The sequence below is a fragment of the Tupaia chinensis genome, unplaced genomic scaffold, assembly GCF_000334495.1.
Source record: "Tupaia chinensis unplaced genomic scaffold, TupChi_1.0 Scaffold140355_1, whole genome shotgun sequence".
Taxonomy (NCBI): domain Eukaryota; kingdom Metazoa; phylum Chordata; class Mammalia; order Scandentia; family Tupaiidae; genus Tupaia; species Tupaia belangeri.
The window spans coordinates 107,748-134,041 of NW_006200232.1; the positions used below are offsets into that span (position 1 = coordinate 107,748).

Consider the following 26,294-nt stretch of genomic DNA (forward strand, 5'->3'; position numbering starts at 1 on the left):
CCATAGCTCTTCACGGTGAGGTAAATGAGGCTGGTACTAGTATCTCCTGGCACCATCGGGAAAGAGAGACAATGGTAAAATATTCAGCATACTGAGCCCTTTTATAGCAAAGCCAGGGCCAGGCCCTAAATCTCTACAGTTCCATTTCTATATTCTTGGCACTATACCATTCTTCATTTCCACTTGGTATACAACCTCAGAGCACAAGAAAGTGAGCAGGGCCTCTGAGGCAGGTATCCTTGGGTTGTAGATCAGTAAGGACCTAACTTAATGGCGGTCAGGTTTCAGGAAATCCTGAAAGTCTATTTTGGAGCAGTGACACTCTAAGTATTGTCCATTGCTGAACGGTTTCTGTTCTATAATAAAATAAGAATGAAAATGGAGAATGTGTGTCTAGAAACTTTTATTTGACATAGTGATTTTATTTTGGTTGAATCAAAAAATGTGTACTTGCATTTTCTATGTCATTTTTTTCATTTATTTTTTCTGAAAATTGATTTTTACTTTATTTTATGAAAGTACCAGTCTGTAACAGATTTGAAAATTAAAAAAAAAAAAAAAAAAAAAAAAAAAACCCAGAAGAGGGGGAAAAAGTGGTGTAATAGCTACATCACTGGACTCTCACATAGTCCACCACAGTTCGAGTCCCAGACCCAGCAGCTTAAACTCAGGCCAGGTGTGTGTATGTGTATGCCTGCCCAAAATCATGAGAGGAGAATAGAGGAGAAGGGATTGTGGTATGGCCATCTTCCCTGGGGCATAATTTCTTGCTTTCTGTTTTTGTGCCCTATAGCAAAAACCTCTCCAAAAACAAACAACAACAACAACAAAAATTAAAAAAAAAAAAAAGAAAAAGATAAAACCTCTTGTCCTTTTCCATAGAAAATTTAAGAAGCATTGTCACAGGGTAATAAGGATCCTTAGCTGGTCAAGGGAAAAGACACCAAAGAGAATGAGTGGGAAAGAGGGGAGAGAAGAAGATGACCTGATGGACACTAGTTCTTGAAAACTAGGTGATTCTTTCACACAGCGGATGAGGAATTAACAGGACCCTTTCAGCTACTCTCTGAATTACCAGAAAAAAATCCCCAAACAAAAATGATTTAAGATATACTTAAAAAGAAACACCACAGTGTAAGTGAGGTCAGTGAGGACCACAACCACTTCCTTTTCCTGCTTTGAGTCACCCCAGCTCTGCAGTTACTCTTCTCACCTTTCTCCTCCCCCTCTTTTTTTTTTCCTCAAGGATCTTAGCAATTCCCATCTGACTTTAAAGATTGATTTAGCAAGAGAATCCCAGAATACTGCACGTTTACTATTAGAAGGTCCCCTAAGGTCTTTTCGATTCAAATGGAAAAGCTGAGACTCAGAAAGGAAAAGTGACCCCTCTAAGGTCACCTGAACTGTCACCAGCAGAGACTCCTGGTGGTTTTACACCTTGGTAAAAGGGAGATGAGTGAGTTTTAATGTAAATATCTCCACCATTTATTTAACCAGATTTATATCCAGTTAGGTTAATGAGGAAATATGCAGGGCCACTGAATTGTAAACTCCTAGGGGACACCGGTCAGAGTGATCTATGTACTGAAGCTGTTCAACACAGCAGGCAGGTAAGAAGAAGGAAGACTGTCATCTGTTTACACGTTTATGTTAGGCTTTTAGGATACACATCTGATTAAATGTATCTATATTAATAGGGAGGAGAAATAACACCACTGAGCTGCTAAGACATACTAAGTACAGTCGTATGTTGCTTAATGATGAGGTATGTTCGAAGAAATGCATCATTAGGTGATTTTGTTGTATTTTTTTCCCCTCTTAAATCCACCAGAACACAATCATAGGGGCCCTGCCTCAGTGACCTCATCATGCCAGATATAAAGGTCCCTCCCAGGGACATGATGAAGGGATTAAGTTCTCATTTAATGCCTTTATAGTACAACCAAGTCCCAATGCATGAATTGTGGGAGACAACAAAATTACAGTAGTCACTATATCAAATCAATTGTTTTTCATTTAAAAATTGAATAAAGAAATTTTAAAAGATACAAAAAATGGAAATATAGCACTTACTCATGGATTGAAAGAATTAATATAATTAAAATGTCACACTTCCCAAAGTGATCTACCAATTCAATGTAATTTTTATCAAACTATCAGTGATGTTCTTCACAGAAATAGAAAAAAAAAAACAACCCTAAAATTTGCCTGTAATTGCAAGAAACCTCATATCGCTGAATTAATACTGTACAAAAAGAATAAATTTGGAAGCATCTCAATACCTGCGTTCAAAACATACTATGAAAGTGGGCTAGCAGGTGGTGTGGAGGTTAAGGTATCTGGATCCCATTCAGCTAACTGCATGGTTCAAGTCCTGGACCCAGCAGCTTTAAAATCATGCTCTGTGTGTGTGTGTGTGTGTGTGTGTGTGTGTGTGTATGTCCAAAATCCTGAGAGGAGAATGGAGAAGGGATTGCAGTGTGGCCATTCCTGCAGGGGGTGATTTCTCACTTTTCCTCTCTCTTTCTCTTTCTGTCTGTCTCTCTCCAGTGAGTACACACACCCTATAGTAAACTGAAAAATAAAAAAAGAACTACAAAGGCATAATCTAACCAAAACAGAAAAACAGCATGGTACAGATGCATAGACCAATGGAACAGAATAGAGAATCCAAAACTAAACCCAACAGTATACAGTCAACCGCTTTTGACAAAGTTCGCAAGACGAGGGACCAGCAGTTAGCGTAATGGCTATGTTGCTGGACTCCCACGTAGTCAACTGCAGTTCAAGTCCCGGACCTGGTGGCTTAAACTTATGCCGGGCACGTGTGCATGCATGCCCAAGATCCCGAGAGGAGAATGGAGGAGAAGGGATTGTGGCATGGCCATCTCCCCCTGAGGGGTGATTTCTCACTTTCTGTCTCTCTGTCTCTCTGTCTTTCTGGCGAGCACACGCGCCCTATAGCAAAACAAAACAAAACAAAACAAAACAAACAAACAAAAAAAACCTCTCCAAAAAGAAAAAAGTTTGCAAGACGATTCAGTAGAGAAAAGACAATCTTCTCAACAAACAGTGCTGGGAAAACTGGATAGCCAAATACAGTACAGTGAAGCTAGACCCCTGTGTCTCACCATTTACAATAATTAATTCAAAATTAACTACTTAAACATATTAAGTTAAAGACTTCAACATAAAGTCTAAAACTATTAAACAACGTGAGGGAGCCAGCAGGTGGCATGGTGGTTAAGAAAATGGACTCCCACATGGGCAACAGTGGTTCGTGCCCAGACCCAATAGCTTGAAAATCACCTTGTATGTGTACGTGCAGGCCCAAAATCCTATAAGGAGAATGGAGGAAAAGTGATTGCAGTGTGGCCATTCCCCCGGGGGGTGATTTCTCACTTTCCCTCTCACTGTCTCTGCCTCTCTCCAACGAGCATATACACCCTATGGCAAAAACCTAAAAATGTAAAAAAAACAAAAATAACTTGGAGAAAATACTTTAAGATATTGGAGTAGACAAAGATTTCTTCAATAAGACCCCTAAAGCTTAGGCAACAGTACCTAAAATAGCCAAGCAGGATTATAGCAAGCTAATGTCTCTAATGTCTCTCTCTATCTGGCGAGTGCACATGCCCTATAGCGAAAATCTCTCAAAAAATAAAAAAGTAGAACTAGTAGACTATTATTGAACATGAACAGCATAATGTAATATTTTACATCAAATAAGATGAATATTTCTATATTCTTGATTTGATTATTGCATACTATATGTATGACTGAAAAACCATACTGTACACCACAAAGATGTGCAACAATGATATGTAAACCAGAAGTCACAATTCTAAAAAAAGGAAAGAAGGAAAGAGGAAAGAAAGGCAAGGCAAGGCAAGGCGAGAAAAGGAAAGGAGAGAAAAGGAAAGAGGAAAGGAGCAACTCTTCCTGAACAATTCTGTTCTTTTTTTTTTTGGGGGGGGGTCATTCCAACTAATTCCAGAAAAGCTTAATTTGTTGAAGAGTAATATTTATTATAGCTATTTAATTCAAATTCTGTATGTCTGATTAAATAACAATGCATAGTACTAAATATTACCCACTTGCATAGTTTTCATAGTGTGTTGATTGTGCTATGTTGTGATCTACTGACACTGTTAAATGAGAGAAACTGAGGCGCTATAATCATTTTTTTTTTTAAGAGAGATTTTTGCTATAGGGCATGCGCACAAGACAGAGAGACAGAAAGTGTGAAATCATCCTCCAGGGAGGATGGCCATGCCACAATCCCTTCTCTATTCTCCTCTCAGGATTTTGGGAACACACACACACACACACACACACACACACACACACAAGCCCGGCATGAGTTTCAAGCCACTGGGTCCAGGACTCAAACTGCAGTTGACTATGTAAGAGTGCACAACAGTTATGCCATCTGCTGGTCCCTGAGGGTCTATAATCTTAAAGACTCCTACACATCATTGCTAAAGTAGTTTTTATCTACTAGTTTTCCAAGTGTCATATATCTTCATATTACCACTCATGGGCTCTCACTACTGTCAAAAGAAGCTAAGTGAAAAACTGTTTTAAAAACTTAACAGATACAAGATTGTAAAGTTCTCCATTGAAAATGATATATAAGGTAATATCCTTAATTTGGTTGTCACACACTGCATGCATACTTTGAAAAACCATGTTATGTGCAACAGAAATGTATACAAACCAAATGTGAATAAGAAATCATCAAATAAAAAATTAATTTGGTCTAGGTATGGGAGCTGACCTTGTCCTCTTTTTAAAGCATTTATTCTGAAATCTTCACTTTCATATTTTACTAAATCCTTCTCCACCCATCTGAATTCTCCCACCTAACATTCTAAACAGTTATATGTAACCAAAGAGATAAGTGATAGATCCAGATAGATGAGAAATACAACCTCAGCATTGGAGCTACTTTCTCTCTAATCTCTCATGCCTGCAGAAGGAAGGGTGGCAGTTAATACAACACACCCACCTGAGGAAGAAGCAGAATAGCTAGATATAAAAGGCAGATAACAGGGTTGGGGGTCGTGGGGGATAAAAGAAGAGACACAAAATAGAAATACACAATGACACACTCAGACACATGAAGGCAGACCCTAGGGGAAACACACACACACACACACACACGCACACACACAATTTGAAATGAACTATGCTCTCTTTTTTTCTTCCTCATCCTCCCGCCAAGTCTCTGTGTTTTCTCTGGACTCTTCCCACAGCCCCACTTCCTTTTCCTCAGTCCTTTGACACCTACTTGATGTGCTCTGTGCGTCCCGAGCCCTCGATGGTCTTGGCTCCCCATCGTTGCTCCTTCTCAGAGATGTCATTCTGGAAAAGACAGTACTCAGCAATAAATTATGGCAAAGCTGCCACATTGAGAGGGCCACATGCAGACATACCTGCCCTCCAGGTCCCCTGGAGCAGCTGCCTTGCTCAGTCAGAGTTTCACTCATACTCCTCTCAGTGTTGGCCCCACTCTAGCCCCACATAAAAATTTAACTGGAGAGCTCTGAAGCCTCCCTTCCTCCTCTGCATTCTTCACACTCCCCCCCCCCATGTCTCCTACAACTTCTCAATCTCACCAAATTACACATACCCACCCAAATCCTGCATCATAAGCCAAAGGTTACCCGGTTCACCTGCTTTTAACCTTCAGTATAGTTTATGATAGACTGTCAATCACACTGTCAACTCCCTCAACACTATCTTGCATGCCCCCTCATGACAGCCAACTGTCATTCCAATCAGTCCCACATGGAGAGCTATCTCAGTCCCATACCGTCTTTTCCAAAACCTCCTCAAAGGTCACAGATGGCCCATATGCACTCCCCCAACAGTCACCTCTTTCTTCATTGTCCAAGGAAAGCTATTTTCAACTCACCACAAAGTCAGGATCTGTGTCCCAGTCATCACCCTGGGTTTCCACGGAAACAGATACATCATGTCCCACTACAGATTTCCACATCTAAGAGTAACAGAAAATGGGAATAAGTAGAGACAACAACAACACAAAAATCAAGGCCTAGCTCTGGTGGCACAGCAGTGGCATGACAGTCAGCACTGTTGGAAGCCATGTGGAGGACTAAGACTTGGTTCTCTGATTCACTTATAGATGCCAGGCACGCATGTCCTATGATCCTGGCTGGCCAGAAGAGCTTGGAGGAGGATCAAGAGAGAGAACCTGTTGAGGGTGCTTGTCCTTCTCTCTTTCTGTGTATGTGTGTGTCTCTCATTAAAAAAAAACATAAGCTTAAAAAAAGAGAAGAAGAATCATGAGTAGGGAAAACAAGAATGTGATTTTTTTTATTTAGAAGAAAACAGAAGCTGAGGCAAATTAGACAGGATTTTTGGGAAAGTACTTCTGCTCAATCCGAGTAGGAGGGGATGGGGTTTATTTAGAACAAACCGATATGGCCTGGGGCCAATGGAGTCTGGAGAGAAATCTTTGTGGAAGTAGGAACACTAAATAACCTAGGGTCGACTGCTAGGACCACTCCCTCATGCCCAGAGGCCAGCCAGGCCGTGGTATGAAGTGATGATCAGTGAGAGGTGCCATATCATCTCAAGAGCTATGTACCATCTCACTCACTTTTATATATGGCTCCTTTTATAACTATCAAAATATAAATTGGTCCAGCTCCTGACAAAGTGAACATCTCTGTTTCTGTCAACAACCTGCTTAACTATGGTGAGAATTTTTCCAACCATTACTACAAGTGCGGTCCCACTCCCACTCCCACTCAGACCAGCCACTGTGCAGCTGTGAGCAGGCCTTAGGATCTGCTGAAATTTCTGCAGTGAACAATGTGTAGAGAAGCATTACTTGCTGGGAATAAATAACTTACTACCAAAAAAAAAAAATTTAAGAATTATTTATTTCATTTTATTATTATTCTTTTTCGATTTGACAAGAGAGAGACAGACAGAGAGAGAAAGCATGCCACCAAGTCCAGGACTCAAACCAAGGTCGGCCATGTGGGTGTCCAAGTGCCTCAATCCCCGTGCTGCTTGCCAACCAATCCCACTACTCAATTTTTTTTGGAGAGGTTTTTTGTTTGTTTGTTTGTTTGTTTGCTATAGGGCGAGTGCGCTCGCCAGACAGACAGAGAGAGACAGAGAGACAGAAAGCAAGAAATCACCCCCCAGGGGGGATGGTCACGCCACAATCCCTTCTCCTCCATTCTCCTCTCAGGATCTTGGGCACGCATGCACACGCGCCTGGCGTGAGTTTAAGCCACCGGGTCCGGGATGAAAACCGCGGTCAACTACGTGGGAGTCCAGCAACATAGCCATTACTCTAACTGCTGGTCCCCCACTACTCAATTTTATTTTTTTGGGGGGGAGAGATTTTCGCTATAGAGTGCGTGCACTCGCCAGACAGAAAGAGAGAGACATAGAGACAGAAAGCGAGAAATCACCCCCCATGGGGGACGGTCACACCGCAATCCCTTCTCCTCCATTCTCCTCTCAGGATCTTGGGCGCGCACGCACACGCACCCCGCGTGAGATTTAAGCCACCGGGTCCGGGACACGAACCATGGTCGACTACATGGGAGTCCAGCAACATAGCCATTATGCTAACTGCTGGTTCCCCCCAACTACTCAATTTTTAAAAACAGTTCAATTATATATCCAAAGAAGGTAAGTAGTTCAAAAATCAGCCTGTACTACATCCCTCATTTTCAGTATTAAGAGGTACCCAAGGGACAAGCAGATGGTGTAATGTTACATTGCTGGACTCCCACATAGTCGACCGCAGTTTGGGTCCCAGACCTGGTCCACCATGGTTTGGATCCCAGACCCAGTGACTTAAACCTCACTCCAGGAACGTATACATGCGTGCCCAGGATCCCAAGAGGAGAATGGAGGAGAGGGGATTGTGGGGGTAAATTCTTGCTCTCTGTCTCTCTGTCTCTCTGGCAAGTACACATGCCCTATAGCAAAAAATCTCTCAAAAAAAAAAAAAAAGGAGGTATCTATTTTTATCAACTGAATACTAAGCCACTCATTTGGAAGGATGCCAAATGTTATTCTTGGCATCTGCAATGTCCCAGTGGGCCGTACCACTTGTACCTGAGGAAGAACTGCATGGTAGGTCAGCGTCTGTGGCATCCTGGATTGCGGTGTGAAGAGGTGACAACCCAAAATGCACATTTGCTGTGGAGGCCACTGTGACTTACGGACCTTGGGGCACACTTGCTACCTGGCAACATCCATATCCGTCTATCCCTGCTCAGACACCTCATCCCATCGGAGACATTTTCCCATGCTCCTCCTTGTCTCCTTTTACAGCCACTTCAAGGGCTTTCCTGTTTCTTCACCTAGGCTCTCAGATCATCTGGCTTTCTATTTCCATCCTTCTCTGTGCTTTTTGGACCACCCCTTAAAAACTAGACCAGAGAAAATTTGGGGTAAGTTTAACGAGATGCTGAGAGGACACTGGAGAATTACCAACTGGAGCCTAAATGTAGGTGAGTCAGTGCCCAGGGCAGCTCTGCCTTCCCCACTGCGGCAATAGCTATGGGTGGGGGCAGATAAACGAGCCCTGGAATCCTGCATCCTCACCACCTGTCTGTTTCTCACACCCTGGCTCCTGGACTATGCCTCAAAAAAAAAAAAAAAACACTTCACAACAGCACTGCAAAGGAGAAGTTTCTGAGATACTCATGAGCAATAAGGAAGCAGTGAGGACTGATGGTCCCATCCTCTTTCTTGAGGCCTCAACCTGACTCTCCCATAAATCTCCCACCTTTCCCCATGTTTGAAATAAGGATGAGTTTGGACACAGAGACTTAGTATCCCTAACTAAAGGCAGGAGGTGCTTTCTAGAAGTGGCAGACAGAGAGGACCCTGGTGAGGCACGGTGCCCAGGATGGCAGGCACAGTCTAGGACCTCATCATGAGACTGACTTACCACATGAATAAAGTATGCGGGGAAGCACAAGGCCTGGTGACCCTGAGCCTCTGTGGGCCCATGGTAAGGGAATCGACATGGAGAATGGTCTCATTTGCCAAGTATCAAGCTGCCATTCGCAAATACAATGTGGCCACTCACTGATTCTGACTTCCTATGACGAAGAGTAAACGAAGGGCTTAACCAAGCTCATCTAGAAAGTCCTCTCCATTTCTGAATTCTGGGATTCTGTGATCCTACAGTCATACCAACTCGTCCCGGCCGAATAATCCATGCCTTCACTCGGCCTCCCTCAGCACCTGGTTCTCAGCCCTGGTGTACACGGCGACTACTTCCTGATCTGTTCCATTTCCTATATGGGATTGTCTTCCTTCTAGACCACACATTCTTCAAGGGCAGATTTTGTCTTCAACTCCTGTTGTCCTACCCTCCCACCCCCGATTTAGTGCCTGGTGCCTCAGAGGCCCCTGAGTGGGTTGTAGGTTCTCAGCAGAAATCAGGGAAGACTTTGCTTGGTCTGGGGTGCTAGATGGCTGCTCAATCATACTCCCTGGGCTTCAGCCCCACCCTTCTACTTCCATCCTCAGATGCTCATTCTCCAGGGCCACTCAAACCTAGGCCTTTTGGCCATAAAGGTGAAAATATTTCTAGTAGTGACCTTGTCCCTCACCAAGCCCTAGAGCCAGATAGGTTCCTCTCCAGCTCCTGAGCCATGCTCCCCAGGTCTCCCACCGCTCAGAGTACCCACCTCCTCTAGCGTGAGTCTCTGCTCTAAGTTCCCGGCTCCTCACGTCCACACTCGACTTCCTCCTCTGGCTGCTGCCACTTGAGAACAAAAAACTCTTGAGCTGCTGCTCCAGTTCCGTATTCAGGTTTTCTGTCATTTCCTGTCACCCTGTCCTCACAGCTACTTCCTGGGGTTTGAGTCAGTTCCTTCTGCTTTAACATGTAAATAAAAAAGGATTCAATGTTTCTGTGCCTAGTCTTCTACAAGGTTTTAGGGGTTTGAGGGCAGTCATAACAATGCCGTTCCTTCTCTGAGTTTGTCATCTAGTCAGAGAAACATTCAACTGGGGAACACAGTAGAGAATGCTGTAGAACAGCATCTGTGGCCTTAACAGGTGGGTAGTTGCAAGTGTGATAATAAAGGAATTGTATTTGCTATGGGTTGCAGTCATCAAGAAAGACCTGATGGAAAAAGTGATTTGTATGTGGATTTTGAAGGATAAGATTTAAAAACAAACTCACTTCTACATTCCCCACAGCACTTAAAAGAGTGATTTGCAGGCCAGCAGGTGGTGTGGGAGGTCAAGACACTGAATCCCACATGGCCGACTACGTGGTTCAAGTCCTAGACCTGGCAGCTTGAAAATCATACTGGGCACATGTGTGTGCATGCCCAAAGAGGACACTGGAAGAGAAGGGAATGCAGCGTGGTCACGCCCCCGAGGGGTGATTTCTCACTTTCCCTCCCTCTGGAGAGCCATGTCCTTGAGTACAAAAAGAGATTTTGCATATAAATGTTTAAATAAACATTGATCAATGGTGGAATGATGAAGGGAATAATTCATGAGGGGAAAAGGAAGACAAAGACAAAGATTGTACCTTGTGTGGAGCAGAGCAGAGTCTGAGCTAACTGGTGGAAAGATTGTTTCAGATAATATAATCCTCAAAGAACCACGTGGTACCAGCAGATGGAAGATCTTTGTGGTATCATTACTGTTCATCAGGATTTGCTGCCCCTTTCTCCCCTCTTGAAATCAGACTTGTTCAGTTGACTTGTTTAACTGTTGACCAAAGGTATCTTTTGACAAGAGGTATCTTTTTCTGGTGGAGACTTTAAGACCTCTGCCAGCTTTGTGATGCATTTTTGCTCACTGTCCACCAAAGCAATCTACAAACTTTCCAGTGGTTCCCCTGGCAGTCTGACCTGAGTGTCAGAATGCTAGTATGAGTGGAGCTCCACCCTTCATGAGAAGGACTTTTAGTCTTGACCTAAAAAACTTGCTGCATTAACTCCTGAGACTTTGGTGTGTTATTGCAGCTAGCCTAGCCTCTCCTTGATGGTCTGTGGAGTCCTGATCTGACTTGCTCAGTTGTGGATTCCCCAAGCAGTTGAAGCAGGACTGAATGAAAATGACCCAAAATACAGAGCAGAGAATTCTGCATTAGAAATAGAAAGTCTCTGGGGACCAGCAGGTGGCATGGTGGTTAAGACGCTGGACACTCCCACATGGCTGACCACAGTTCCAGTCCTGGACCTGGTGGCTTGCTTTCTCTCATTCTCTTTTTTTCTGTGTCTCTCTCTGGTCAAATTAAAATAAATGAATGAATAAATAAAATTTTAAAAAGAATTATTTAAAAAAAAAAAGAAAGAAAGAAATAGAAAGCCTCTGAGGTCACTTCCAAATCTAAGGATTCTATGCCTAGGGGAGATTTCCTTTTTCTCCTACTTCATGACCTATGCAGCATGGTGACACCAAAGTTATTTTAAAGAGTAAATCTACAGAAGGGAGAAAATATTTTAGATTTGGAATCCTGACTGTCAAATTAGGATTATCAGACCAGATATTGTGACACACTACCCATATATTGGGTCATCAGAAAAGTTATGACATTTTTCTATGCAAAAAATACATCATGACTTTTCAGCTGACAATAATAAGATTGTGTTTGGCCTATGCAAATTTTCAAGTCAGTTTTTTTTCTCTCTTGGGTCTGGGGAGTGATCCTAAATGAGCAGGCACTCAAACATGTAAATCTGATGTCACTTCCTTGCTCCAAAGTCTTCAATGGTTTTGCCTGTAGATCAGAGCACATCTTTTAGCATGACACGCAAGTGCTGGATCTGACCCTTCCTACATTTCCAGCATCTCTTCTCTGTAGTAATACCAATACCATTTGTGGAGTTAGGTGAACCGTGCACTTTCCAGCATGGAGAGTAGCTTGTCAGGTCCTGGCATCTGTATGACTCACTAAGTATGCCCTGAATGGATGCAGTGCCTGTTAGGTGCTGCTCCCTTTTCCTGGAATGTTTTCTTCTCACAAAATCCTACATGTCCTTGAAAACCTTTCTCAAGTTTCATCTTTGTCATTTCTTATTGCTCGCTGCACAGTTAATTATTGCCCAAACTGTACTTACTTCATACCTAATTCATCCTGTGATTATGTTAACTTGATTGAATATAATTTTTTGTCTACAGGAATTATCTGCCTCCCCTGCTAGATTATTCAGCAAGTATATATTGAATTTAATGGAAGGAGGAAGCAGGAAAGTAGGGTAATAAAAGTGCCCTAAAGGTATCCTGCAGGAGAGTGAGAAATAGAGTGAGAGCGAATTTATTGCCCAAATACATAGTTCTCTAGAAAACTCATTGACCTTTATCAGAGATCACACACACGCACACACACACAACACTCCCCTCTCCTTAGCCAAGGTACCAAGTTCATTCCTGATGAAGGAGTGATGTGTGGTACACAGAAATAGCCTGTGCTTTGAAGCCAGAAAGACTGGGCTCAATTGAACCATTTTTGTATTTGAGGTGAGCCAGCTTTTCCTAAGCAACAATGTAATAGAAAAACAATGAGTCTATTCCACCTACTTTACTCTATTATTAAACTTTTCTTCCCGGGTTTCCACCCAGGAGGAGTCCTATACATGATTCAATGTGTACCAGATGAGCGTTCTCCCAGGACCATACAAGGCCCTGTGTGAGTTGCATGTACCAAGGCCAGGCCAGCTTGTTTGATTCAGTCAGTCAATGTTTTCCAGATGAGTGTTCTCCCAGGACCATACAAGGCCAGGCCAGCTTGTTTGATTCAGTCAGGGTAGAACTTCCTTAGCATCCTGAGGCCCAGCAGCTAAGGCCAGAAGGATGCAGGCCACTGTTACTGATGTTGGCCGGTGAGGAGAAAGCCCGAGTATGTAGAGCTTTCTAACCCTGGAACCATTCCTGGCCACCCCATCTCTACCTGGCCCCAATGCCTTCTGTCCACCCCTTCCCCAATCCCACATGGAAACAAAACCTTCCCTGTATGTCAGCACCTGTATCCATAAACATTACACACACATACCACGATGCTTCATTCTGAAAATAATTTTATTATTTTACAGTTGTTCAGGAAAGATCCCAGAATGCTGTGACCAAGACTGAATCACCACAGAATAAGGATTTAGAGCAGATCAGTCAGTCCACCAGGCTTCTCTCTCTTTTGGGTGGTGAGAACAGGCTGTGAACAACATCATGTGTATAAGAAAATAACCAACTGAAAAGGGTAGAGGAGGGGCGAGGAAGCAGAACAGGCACAAAGGGAATTCAGTCCTGCCTGTCAGTGCCTGGTCTACATTTAAGTATTTCACATTCTCTTTCCATTTGACTGAGCTTTCTGCTATCACAGAGGCAGGTGGCCATGGGGCTGAACTGGAGTAACTGTCACCACCAGCATGTCAGTTTAGTACTTCAAGAAGCTAGATACTGCAGTATGGTTGTCAGAGTAGTCAGACCCCTTGCTGAGAGTTGATGCCTCACCTAGAATTGGTATCTGCTGGCCTCTGGACATTCTCAGGGCCGACATTTGAGTCATATCCAGCTAATATAGGAATGGCAAGAATCTGAACGCTGTTATCTAAAGCCCGTTCTTTTGGTCTTTCAGTGAAAGGAAAGGAATGGGACACTTAATACCTCAGGATACTTATGACCAAGGCATAAGCAGTGGGATTGCACCCAGTCCAGGACAGTGAATTCTCACTCCAATTATGTCTAAACACACGAGGAAGATGCTGTCTTCCCCTGTGATCCAATAGCTAAGAACCCCTAGGGAGTTCTTCAGCTCCTACCTTATTGTGCAAGAGGCCTAATTAGACATCGTATGAAGTGATGTGTTCATTCCCCAGAACTTTGTTCATGGCAGGCTACCTCCACTTGAAGCAGAAGAAAATACAAGCCAAGAAGGCAAAAGAAATGATCATTCGATGGCCAGTTGTTATGGTGCAGTGCTTCATGATGCTGAGGTCACATGGCCTGTTTGCACCCAAGGTCTCCGTGAACCCACCATGTATGCACATAGCCCGTGGTCCTGGTTGGCTGAGGCTGGAGTGGATCATAGAGTGGGGTTCCTATTGAGGTTGTCTACTCTTTCACGGAAGAAATAAATAAAAAAAGGAAGGAAGTTATCAATCAAAATGATACTAGACTTCAGATTATTAGGTCTGTCAGAACCATCCTCCTGGCTTGGTTGAAAGAAATTCCGCAGTATCTTTTAGAGGCCCACAAAAAGATCAGGGTCCTGGGAACCAGCAGTTAGCATGATGGCTATGTCGCTGGACTCCCACGTAGTTGACTGTGGTTTGCGTCCTGGACCCGGTGGCTTAAAACTCACGCTGGGCACGTGTACGTGCGTGCCCAAGATCCCAAGAGGAGAATGGAGGAGAAGGGATTGCGGCGTGACCATCCCCCCTAGGGGGTGATTTCTCACTTTCTGTCTCTATGTCTCTCTCTGTCTGTCTGGCGAGCGCACACGCCCTATAGCAGAAACCTCTCCAAAAAAGATCAGGGTCCTGAAAAATCTGAACAAAATATGGCACCAACAAACCAACTGTGAGGCTTCTGAGATTAAGTAGTGTCCAGGACCTGGGCAGTAGAAGACAGTAGAGTCTGGTCCAGCCTGTGCTCATATCTACCTGTTTTTGCAGGCACTTTCTGTAGAGAGTTGGAGAAATGACCTGTAAGCAGCAAGACCAATGGGATTGATAGCTCTGATGTTAGAGGTGAGGGAAGTTCAAGTTCTGAGGGAAATGGCCCAAAAAGTGACAACTCAGTTTATAGATGGCCCGTGAAACACAGAACGAGGAGGACATGGACCATCAGAAAGTAGACGGCTGCAAGCAGTGGCACTCGGGTTCGCGAATGGCAGAGAGAACGCAGGACTCGCTTCCATCCAGCACCACTCCGGGTCTGAAAGAAAAATCTGAAAGTCAGAGACTACAGAATTGTGCCTGTACGTCCCCAAGCCCCCTGCCCCAAATTTTGCATTTATGCAAAGCTGAACCAACCACTGCAGAAAACTGATATCCTAGAAGATCCCTGCAGGGCCAACAACTTGGCAAATTCAAGCAGGTTCCTCCAATCTTGCACGCCAGTCATCTGCTAGGTACCTGGACTTCCACACTCCCTGTCCTTGACCCCTTGTCCTCAACACTGCCAGCCTGTTTATCCTTCTTCCCTTCTTACCCTTCGACAGCTGTTGCTTGTGAGATCTATGAGCAGTGCCTGCTCCTGAGTGCCACAGGAGCCAATGATAGGAGTCCTGGCAGAGTCCCAGTCGGTGTGCTCCAACCTGTGTTGAGAAAAAAAGAAGGCTGGCATTGATTCACGGCAGGTGAGGCTGATAAAGGGAAGTCTTCCCAGTCATCCTGCCCCACAATGCAGCCTGGGAGACTTGCAGCAAAGGCTGCACCCAAAGCCCTGTCCCCTACAGGGACTGTACCAGCAGATACGTGTCTCTCAGGAGCAGTAAAGGTGATGATAACTCGGGACCAGCAGTTAGCGTAATGGCTATGTCACTGGACTCCCACGTAGTTGACCGTGGTTCACGTCCCGGACCCAGTGGCTTAAACTCACGCCGGGCACGTGTGCGTGCATGCCCAAGATCCTGAGAGGAGAATGGAGAAGGGATTGCGGTGTGGCCATCCCCCCTGGGGGGTGATTTCTCGCTTTCTATCTATATCTGTCTGGCGAGCGCACGCACCCTATAGCAAAAACCTCTAAAAAAAAAGGTGATGATAACTACCAGGACCTGACTGCCTATTCTGTAGCAGGTGCTGGGCTGGGTGCTTTACACACATTCTTAATCCTCAGGTTTTGAGGCTGGTGCTATTATCATCAAAGTAAGCAGGAGGGAAAGAATGTAATATCCTGGCTTGTCTTTAAACCTCAAACTCTTTTTCCCCACTACACTACATCTGACTCAGAGACAGGCACTAATTTATTTTATAAAGACTCATAGACAAAAGCATCAAAGAAAGAGTTTTACAGTTTCTAGAATCCAATTGTTCCTAGAACCCAGCTGAATTGGCAGCCTCTAATTCTTCTTTTGTTTCACTTTTTACTCATTTGCTTATTATTTAATACTAGAACTTCTCCATTTAATGAAGAAGCTGCTATTACCCATCTAATAGTTTCTGACAAAAACAAAAACTGTAACAAAGAAACTGCAGGTAACACAGCACATATTATCAAGATTTTAATTATATGGATTTCCCCCTCCCCCCTTCTTTATTTGGAGAGGTTTTTGCTATAGGGCGTGTGCGCTCACCAGAAAGACAGAGAGAGACAGAGATAAATCACCCCCCAAGAGGGAATGGCCACACCACAATCCCTTCTCCATTCTCCTCTCCGGATCTTGGGCACACATGCACAGGTGTCCAGCATGAGTTTAAGCCACCGGGTCTGGGACTTGAACCATGATCGACTACATGGGAGTCCAGCGACATAGCCATTACAATATCTGCTGGTCCTGGGATGCCCTTTTTAATGGGGAAGGGGAAACTCATGTTTTCTCCTTATGAACAGTAAGGAGACTGACATCTCTGACTCTCTTTGCAAGTCACCTTGTTTTCTCCAAGAGAGAAGGAATACCTTAATCTGATTTGTAATGCCAGAAAGAGAAACCAAACATGTACAGCCTAGCTCCTTCCTGACAGTTTTTCTCTTGAGAGCCAGGTGACTACAGAGTATACCCGCTGCCTGTTCCTCCATGTGGTAATCCTTTCAGACTAGACTTGATTTTGAACAGCATGGTCTACCCCTGTGGAGGTCAGGCTGTCAGCTGCTGTAGGCTGGGCTGAGAGAAGATGAAATGTCTGTAGGTACCGGTGAGTCCAGATGCATTGGCTGCTTTTACACCACAAGGCCGGAGGTCCAAATGCACCACAGAGGACAGCAAAAGGGCAGTACCTGGCCCAAGCAGGGAGCACTGAATTAGCTACTCCAATTTCCATTCTGCATCAGGGCCAAAGAAGAAATTGCAGAGAGGCTACACATGGATTCATGTGGCTTATCCACAGGCTTGGGAGTCACCCTACACCACACAGTCTCAAGTTGGCCTGGGCCAGGTTAATTACATATGGGGAGACTAAGCTCCCCAAGGGCCAGGTTTCACAGGCCTAAACAATTCTCTAACACGTGGAAGAGAAACAACTGTGGGTGCAAGGTCTCAAAATGCTCAGCACAGACAACAAGATGTGACACAAAACTGTTATGTTCCTACAGAGTCCACCCTTAACGCTGCATGCCAAGTCCCAAATGGGTGATAAATATTGAGAAATTGTGAATATGCTGGATGGAAAAGGAAGGAATCTCAAATAGGATCTACTCCCTGGGACTGCTAATCCTGCCACGTAAATTTTCTAAGAGGGCATTACCATCACAAATATCATTCTCTAAGGAAAGAGACAATATACAAAGGTGACTTTCCCCCAGATACAATACAAGTGTCCATGCAAAGGCACTTCCAGCAGCAAAACACTTGTAGCTACTTGCTACCCTTTCACACAGTGAAGCTCTTGACTGATGAGTTGGGAATAAGCCCCTGAGGATATGCAGCTCTGTAGCTCGGCCCTTCCAAATCACACACAGAACAAACTGCCCACAAGCACAACTCACTACTACTCCAATATTCTAGCTTGGCAAGAGCAGGTTCTATGAGGAAAACCTGCCCTGGCCCAGTAGTCTTTTAATATTATCTTTATAAAGTTATATTTTAATCTCCTATACATATAAATCAGAAAATAATATTTCAGGGGCTGGCTGGTGGCAAAGCAGTAACAAAACTGGGCCCATATGGAAAAGGTCCTGGGTTCGTATCTCAGGCCCTCCCTGAGTATGCCCATTACCCAGGCTGGCTAAGACTGCGCATAGATTGTGGTATGAAGACTCTGTTGGGGGTGTTTCTACCTCTTGTAGGAGATAAATAAACTTAAGAAAAGAATTCAGTTGATTCAGATCTCAGGGAATGAAGTTGCCATTTATTTGGCCCTCTGAAGACCTAGACACCCACCTCATATAGTTATTGCTGAAATGAATTAAGGTATCTTTCAGAGCTTATTTCCTATCATATAACCATCATATGAAATAAGCTATCAGTAAATGGTAGCTATCATTATTATTCTCGAGGGACAATTGCTTTGGAAAAGTCCAGTCCTCCTAGACTCCACAAGTGCAGTGTTCTCTTGGATGACCACAATGATATCTCCAGAGAAAGTAATATTTTGGGGTGGTGGTGGTGGTGGAGATTTTTGCTATAGGGCACGTGAGGTCACCAGAAAGACAGAGAGAGACAGGGAGATAGAAAGTGAGAAAACACCCCCCAGGGGGAATGGCCACACCGCAATCCCTTCTCCTCCATTCTCCTCTTGGGATCTTGCGCACGCATGCAGATGTGACCGGCATGAGTTTAAGCTACCGGGTCCAGGACTCGAACTGCAGTTGACTACATGGGAGTCCAGCAACATAGCCATTACGCCAACTGCTGGTCCCGAGAAAGTAAGATTTTAACTATCCTAATTTGGCCACTGAAATGTACACAATTATGATGAGAAAGACCAGAGGTGAATAGAGGCCATCTCCCTCCACTTTTACCGCCTGATCTGTTCCTCAGCCACAGACAGGGCATTCTCAGCAGCAGCCCTCTGGTCTCGTTCTTCTTCCAGCAGCTTCCTTAATTCATTCACTTCCTGTTTAGTGTTGCACAGCTGCTGCTGGGTTTCAGTAAAGCTTCAGGATAAAAGGAAGACAAACAGCATCACTGGATGCAAAGCACAGCTACTAATACAAGGGATTCAAATTCCACTTAAGGTTATAAAGTAGAAAAAACTACTGGGTTGTTGGAAGTCATAATGTATTTTTTTTCTGTTTTTCTATGCAAAAATGCATTGTAACTTTTCCGACAACACTACAGAAGCTTGTCTGAACACAAAGAATATTTTTAAAGCATAGCCATAGATTACATAAAACTGCAAAAAAAAAATAAATAAAACCCTTAAGTTTTGGAGATTGACTTACTATCTTTCATTTTAATACCATGGAGTGTCTGTTAGTGATATGTATGCTAATGTTGCTATTTTTGCTTCCCAAACTTTTTTCTTTTTTCCAAATTTTTTATTGTTATTGTTCCGCTTTAGTCTTCATCGATCAGTAAGATAATAATAAAATCCATACAATGGACTCTAGTTCACTCTAGATTACCAACCAATTTCTGTACATGGAGTGTGTGCTCCAGGGCTGAGTCCTGCTCCCCTACCTTCGCTGTGACTCCCCCAGGGCCTCAGGATCACTCTTTCTGTGAATGCCGCTCTTTTCCTGGGGAGCTCCAGGAGCAACATCTATATTTAGCGGCCCCTAGAAGAAGCAACAGCTTAGTAATTCAGTGGTCAAAGTATACTCAGGCAAAAAGAGAACACGTTTGATATAGAGACAACGAAGAATGTTGAAGAGGACTATTCTTGCTCATAATTCTTCTTAAGTCCTGATTTAGAAGTGAGAATTTTCTGCCCTAGTAGATCCAACTGCCTATACAAAAATCTTGCTTTGGGGAGTCAGCAGGTGGCATAGTAGTTAAGGTGCTACTGGGTTGTCAGAAAAGTCATGACATTTTTCTATGCAAAAATGTATCATGATTTTTCCAATGAAAAACACACCAAGTGCATGTGCATGTGTAACCAAACTCCTGAGAGGAGAAGAGATTGTGCTTGACCACCCCTCTGGAGATGATTCCTCACGTTCTCGCTCTCTCATACGGTTGCTCTCCAGTGAGTGCACATGCCCCATAGCTAAAATTTAAAAATAGGAAAAAGAACAAACTCCTTCCTTAGTTAATTTTTCACCCAGTTTTCATTCTTGAATTTCTCTTCTTAAAAGTTTAAAACCAGAGGCCACCAGGTGGCACCATGGCTAAGGTACTGGACTCCCAAGTGATCATCTGTGGTTCAAGTTCCAGACCTGGTGGCTTAAAATTCATGACAGGCATGTGCGCATGTGTGCCCAAAATTCTGAGAGGAGAATGGAGGAGAAAGGATTTTGGCATGGCCATCCCCCCAGGGGGTGATTTCTTGCTTTTTGTCTCACAGTCTCTCTTTGAGTGCACACGCCCTATAACAAAAATCTCTCAAAAAAGGAAAGTTTAAAGCTTTACTTTAGAAGTCTCTTTCTTTCAGTAGACGTTCATGGATTTTCCAGAAGCTATTCTGATCCCTCCCTTGCTCACCAACCCCTTCCAAGCCTGCAGTCCAATTAATCTCCATTCTAATGTTCAGTCTTCTCTTGACTTTAACACTGTACTCTTCTCTCCTACTGTCAATAATTCTGTCTGTTTTATTTCTCAGGTCCAAATATCCCTGCAAGTTTTTATTAAAGTATAAAATGATCATTTTTTAGTTTCAGAGTTCCAAAACTTCAGCCATCACTGTTTCCCTACTCACGTTTTGATTTCTTCTTTTTTCTTTTCTTTTCTTTTTTTTTTCTTTTTTTCAGTTTTGCTATAGGGCACATGCACTTGCCAGAGACAGACAAGCAAGTGAGAAATCACCCCCTGGGGGGATGATCACACCACAATCCCTTCTCCTCCACTCCTCTCTCAGGACTTTGGGTATGCATGCACACACATCTAGCATGAATTTTAAGCTGCCAAGTCTGAGACTTGAATGATGCAATCAGCCCTATGGGATCCAGCTGCCTTAACCACCATGCCACCTGCTGGTCTGCACATTTTGATTTCTTGCTTAACATCTCACTGGTCATTTTACTCCTAACTCTGTAATTATTCTGAGACTTTAGTCCCATCTCAATACTTTCCTCGTCTCTCCCACTTTGTTCCACCTCACCTGATTACTTTAGCCTCTCAATGCTGTTCTCTATGCTTTATGCACTCAGTTTCATCACACTTCTCCCCATCTCTCGGCACCTCCTTACTCACCGTCTGCAGCTCTTGGACTTGTTTCTCCAAGACTGCGCAGTGATTAAAAAGGTCACTGTAGTGCTGCTGGCTCTCGCGAAGACTCTGATTAGTATCACAGAGCTGAATGGAAAGGGTGTTTTTCTCTTCGAGTAGCTGAGAGAACTGTAATAGAGGAGAGGAAAAGCAACACCCAATAGAACTGTAGGCAGGGAAACTGCTTATGAAACTCAGGCTAGGCACCAGCAGATGAGCAGATGGCACAATGGTTACGTTGCGGTTACATTGCTGGACTCCCACAAATTCGACCGTGGTTTGAGTTCAAGACAGGGCATCTTGGGACCAGCAGTTAGCATAATGGCTATGTCACTGGACTCCCATGTAGTCAACCATGGTTCAAGTCCTGGACCTGGTGGCTTAAACTCACTCTGGGCACGAGCATGTGCGTGCCCAAGATCCCGAGAAGAGAATGGAGGAGAAGGGATTGCATCATGGTCATCCCCCTCAGTGGGGTGATTTCTCACTTTCTGTCTCTCTGTCTCTCTGGCAAGTGCATGTGCCCTGTAGCAAAAACCTCTCCAGGAAAAAAAAAAGACAGGGTGGCTTAAAACTCATGTGGGGTGTGTGTGCATACATGCTTAAAATCCTGAGAAGAGACTGGAGGAGAAAGGATTGTGGTGTGGCCATCCCCCTTGGGGAGTGATTTCTCGCTTTCTGTCACTCTGGTGAGCATATATGCCCTATAGCAAAGATCTCTTTAAAAACAAACAAACAAACAAACTCAGGCTAACTGTCCCGAGTTTCAAGAGTCTAATTTTGTTTATGCGAGAGCATTACTTCAACAGCAACAATAGCACTGTGTTCCTTCAAAGTGAGAAAGTTGAATAAATTTTTTTGACCAAGAAAGACAAAATTCTAGAGGAGTAGCAGAAAACATTTTTTATGGTACCTAGTACCTTTTCTGAAAATCATGAAGCAGAAACTCAAAAGCAACTTAACAGGATAGGCTATTCTCAGTATGTAAGAGGAGAACAAGCAGTGGGTCCAAGTTTAAGTTACTAAGAAATAACTATAGAGAGGCCAGCTGGTGGCATGGTGGTCTAGATGCTGGACTCCCACAAGGCTGACTGCGGTTCAAATCCCAGACCTGGTGGCTTACTTTCTCACCTTCTCTCTCTCTGTCTCTTTCTGGTTAAATTTTAAAAATAATAAAAATAAATTAAGTAATTCTATTTTTAAAAAGAAAGAACGAACTATAATCCCTAAACCTTGACATGGCTAGAGAAGGAGCTGTCACCTCAAAATCTGTATAATAATATTATTGGGCAGCTTCTTCAATATCATAGAGTCTTAAATTACAAAGAGAGGAGAATAAATAATAATATGTGGAAGGAGGGAGACACAGATTTTTTTATTTTTAAGAGAGAGTTTTGCTACAGGGTGTATGTACTCACTGAAGAGAGAGACAGAATTCACCCCCAGGAGAGATGGCCATGCTGCAATCCTTTTACTCCATTCTCCTCTTGGGACTTTGAGCACACATGCCCAGCCTGAGTTTCAAGGTACCAAGTCCAGGATTCAAACCAAGGTCAGCCATGTGGGAGTCCAGTGCCTTAACCACCATGCTATCTGCTGGTCTCCCCATTTTTAAAATTTTATTTATCATTATTATTATTTTATTAATTTACTACAGGGCATGTGTACTTACCAGAGAGAGACAGAGAGACAGAGAGAGGAAAGTGAGAATGTAAGCTGCTAGGTTTAAGACTCAAACTGCTGCTGGCCATGTGCAGTTCAGCCTCCTAATGCCCATGCCAACTGATGCCCAGAAATAGAAAAATTCCAACATGCCTATGTGTATGTAACCAATTGTACTGGGAATCTAGATTCTCAGAGGTGGGAATATTTCATCCACTCAAAGCAGGACTCTCCCCTACTGTATAAGGAATAGGTCACTAAGACTTTCCTTAAACGTGTTGATTGAAGATGCTCACTACCGGGACCAGCAGTTGGCGTAATGACTATGTCACTGGACTCCCATGTAGTCGACTGTGGTTCGCGTCCCGGACCCAGTGGCTTAAAACTCACGCCGGGCGTGTGTGTGTGTGTGCCCAAGATCCCGAGAGGAGAACAGAGAGGAAAAGGGATGGCAGCGTGGCCATCCTCACTGATTTCTCGCTTTCTGTCTCTCTGTCTGTTTGGCGAGCACATGCGCCCAAAGCAAAACAAACAAACAAACAAACAAAAAATCTCTCAAAAAAAAAAAGATGTTCATTACCTGGCAAAGCAACCTAAGTCATCATTTTTCATGTAAAAAATAGAATTGTTTTCATATTGAATAAAAAAATTTACCCATTATAGTTTCTAAAAATTGATTAGAATTTGGTACTTTGGAACTATAATTCTAATTCTTCACTTACAGGTTGTGAAGTGTTGAGTAATGATTTATATACAAATACCTTGATAATCAGAGATATCTCTACATACAAAGTACCTATTATAGGACTATGTCATTCTATAAGAGAAAATTGGCGTACCTGGCTGTATGTTTGATCTTTCCTCTTAAAAACATCTTTTTTCTTTTCTTTTCTTCTTATTTTATTTATTTTTTTTTTTGGAGAGGTTTTTTCACTATAGGGCGCGTGCGCTCGCCAGACAGACAGAGAGAGACATAGAGACAGAAAGCGAGAAATCACCCCCCAAGGGGTATGGTCACACCGCAATCCCTTTCCCTCTGTTCTCCTCTGGGATCCTGGGCATGCACGCACACGTGCCCAGCGTGAGTTTTAAGCCACCGGGTCCGGGACGCGAACCGCAGTCAACTACGTGGGAGTCCAGCGACATAGCCATTATGCTAACTGCTGGTTTCCTTAAAAACATCTTTTTAAATGCATTTTTGTTTTATTCATGAGAGAAAGTGCACGAGAGAGAGAGGAATGCCTTAGGCAGGGTCCCATCACACAACAATTCCCTAGCTCTCCAGTTCATTATGATTTTGGGAGCATGCACACTGGAATATTTTCAGATCAACCGAGGATCCAAACCCACAGCTGGCCATGTGACTTCCAGCACTATAGTTTACCATGTTACTGACTACCTAACTGAAGTTGGGTCTTGGTCATTTGTTTGGGGTTCTTTTTCACAAATATATGTGTAAAAAAGTTGAATCAAAAATGTTTTAGAAAACAGAAGATGAGTTTTCAAGAGATGCTCTAGGGGTACCAGCAGGTTGCGTGGTAGTTAAGGGGCTGGATTCTCCCACCTGGCTGACAACAGTTTAAGTCCTGGACTTGATGGCTTGCTTTCTTACTTTCTCTATCTCTGGTCAAATTAAAAATAAATGAATGAATAAACAAAATTTTAAAAATAGGAGAGAGATATTCTAGGGAAGGGCATTTGATACATACATAAAATGAAAAAAAAAATCCACATATACTTGTAAAAGTGCCATATGCGCTAAAAATGGCTCTTCAGAAAGATAAACATAAAAAGTAACCTTACATCTGAAGAGCAATTTTCAGCTTACAAAGTATTTTAACAAGTATCATCTTATTTGAGAGGTAGAGAAAGAATTTCTGGCCTCATTTACAAACAGTAAACAAAAAAGGAATGAGTGGTGAGTGATTTACCCAAAGTCATGTGGCTAAAGCAAATGTCAGATGAACACTCAAGTGTGGTACTTGATTCCAAATCTAAAGCTCTACCTGCTACCTGATGGTGTCCCTTCTGAGAGTTGAGAATAGGGAGGTAGGTCACAGATTAGAGGTGGGGTTGTGAGGTTAGTTAGTATAAAAAGGATATAAATATTTGAGAATAATAGTAATTTGAGACAAAGGCAACTAGGTACAATGACTACTACTGGGTTTTTAGGACGAGAGTAACGTGATCCTCTCCTAACATAGGAAGAAGGTAATTTTCCTAGCCACTAAGAGCAAACCATAGCAAACCAAACCAAACCAAACAAAAAATCTTTCACTGTTGAAAAAATCCTAACACTTATCCTTTGCAGATCTAGAAGAGAAAAAACAAACCAATACAACTTATTAACTGGGTAAGTCTAATTGCTTATAATAGGCTGCTCATATATAAGCTATCTTTTATATTTGTGTCATTCTGTCTAAGATAAACACAGGCCCCTACGGAGGGTTGGCAAACCACAATCTAGGGCCTGATGCCCTTTTACTGTAAATGAGGTTTAGCTGGAACACAACCACCCCATTCGTTTATCTATTGTCTATTCTGCCTTTGTCTACAACTGCAGACATAAGTAGTTGTAATAGAGACCAAAAGGTGTGCAGATCTAAAATATTTCCTGTCTGGACTTTTAAGAAAAAGTATGCTGACATCTGCTCTAGCTCATAAGCTCCTGTATTTAATTGTGGCTACCTTTGTGAAAGCAAAATATGATAGAATAATCTAGACTACATCATACCACTGATCATCCCTCTCATGTTTTTTTTTTTTCTTTTGGAGAGGTTTTTGCTATAGGGCACGGGCGCTCGCCAGAAAGAAAACGAGAAAGCAAGAAATCAACCCCCCTCAGGGGGTATGGCCACGCTGCTATCCCTTCTCCATTCTCCTCTCGGGATCTTAGGCACGCACACACATACACGCCCGGTGTGGTTTAAGCCACCAAGTCTGGGACTCAAACCGCAGTCGACTACATGGCAGTCCAGCGACATAGCCATTACGCCAACTGCTGCTCCCTCTATTTATCTTTTTGCTTATAGTTGTATAGACAAGAAACTGAATTCTAATCTAGCAGGAAATACTTACTTTGCTGTTCAGTTGCTGAATCCGTAATTCCTTTTGGTGAATTTCCTTTAAGCTGTCATTGAGCTGAGTCCTGAGAAGTTCTGTTTCATAAACTAGGTTTTGTGACCCATCGAGGGAAGCTGATGTCTCTGGGGATGCCTGCCAGGACAGATATTGATGAAATTCTCTCTTATGTTGCACATGCTTAATTCCTTCCCACTAGAAATTCTGTTTACTCAAAAAAGTCATAAGATGGTCTGCCTAATTGTAAAAGATGGGCACCTCACTTACAGGAGGCTCTCGGCTTCTGAGTAGCAGTTACTCTAAGCAGCAATATACTGAAATTACTCACCTGTCTTTGGTATTGCACTTGGAGGGCCTGAGTCTGGGCAGAAGATGATTTGAATTCCCTCAAAAGATTCTGTAGATGACTGAGCTGTTGATCTTTATCTGAAATAGCTATAAGATATTGCTCTTTCATCCTCCTCTCATGAATTTCCCAGGAATTCTTCTCCATCCTAGAAAAAAACATGAAATAACCACAGGTAAAAATGTGCTGGCAGGTGGCATGGAGAAGGCACTGGACTCCCACATGGCTGACACAGTTTAAGTACTAGATCCAGAGGCTTGAAAATCA

General features: G+C 43.2%; 2 protein-coding genes across 8 annotated transcripts in view; both read right to left on the reverse strand.

Annotated features, from left to right (window-relative positions):
• HCLS1 (hematopoietic cell-specific Lyn substrate 1) overlaps nt 1-9,826 on the reverse strand; it is a 35,879-nt gene extending 26,053 nt beyond the window's left edge. Inside the window, exons 1-3 of the mRNA XM_006162620.3 lie at nt 9,702-9,826; nt 5,921-6,004; nt 5,294-5,367 (exon numbers count right to left, since the gene is read on the reverse strand). Coding sequence (XP_006162682.1) covers nt 5,294-5,367; nt 5,921-6,004 — 158 coding nt within the window. The 5' untranslated portion in view covers nt 9,702-9,826. The remainder of the gene's footprint in view (nt 1-5,293; nt 5,368-5,920; nt 6,005-9,701) is intronic.
• A 4,577-nt stretch (nt 9,827-14,403) lies between these two features.
• The window catches only part of GOLGB1 (golgin B1), an 81,282-nt gene continuing 69,391 nt past the window's right edge, over nt 14,404-26,294 (reverse strand). For 6 of the 7 annotated variants that reach the window (XM_014593329.2, XM_006162627.3, XM_006162626.3 and 3 more), the window contains 7 exons: nt 26,010-26,175; nt 25,679-25,816; nt 20,924-21,067; nt 19,253-19,350; nt 18,592-18,726; nt 15,184-15,289; nt 14,404-14,907 (listed from right to left, as the gene is read on the reverse strand). In XM_014593329.2, the coding sequence (XP_014448815.1) occupies nt 14,773-14,907; nt 15,184-15,289; nt 18,592-18,726; nt 19,253-19,350; nt 20,924-21,067; nt 25,679-25,816; nt 26,010-26,175 (922 nt within the window). In that variant the 3' untranslated portion in view covers nt 14,404-14,772. The remainder of the gene's footprint in view (nt 14,908-15,183; nt 15,290-18,591; nt 18,727-19,252; nt 19,351-20,923; nt 21,068-25,678; nt 25,817-26,009; nt 26,176-26,294) is intronic. The other variant, XM_014593330.2, reaches the window with a different exon arrangement.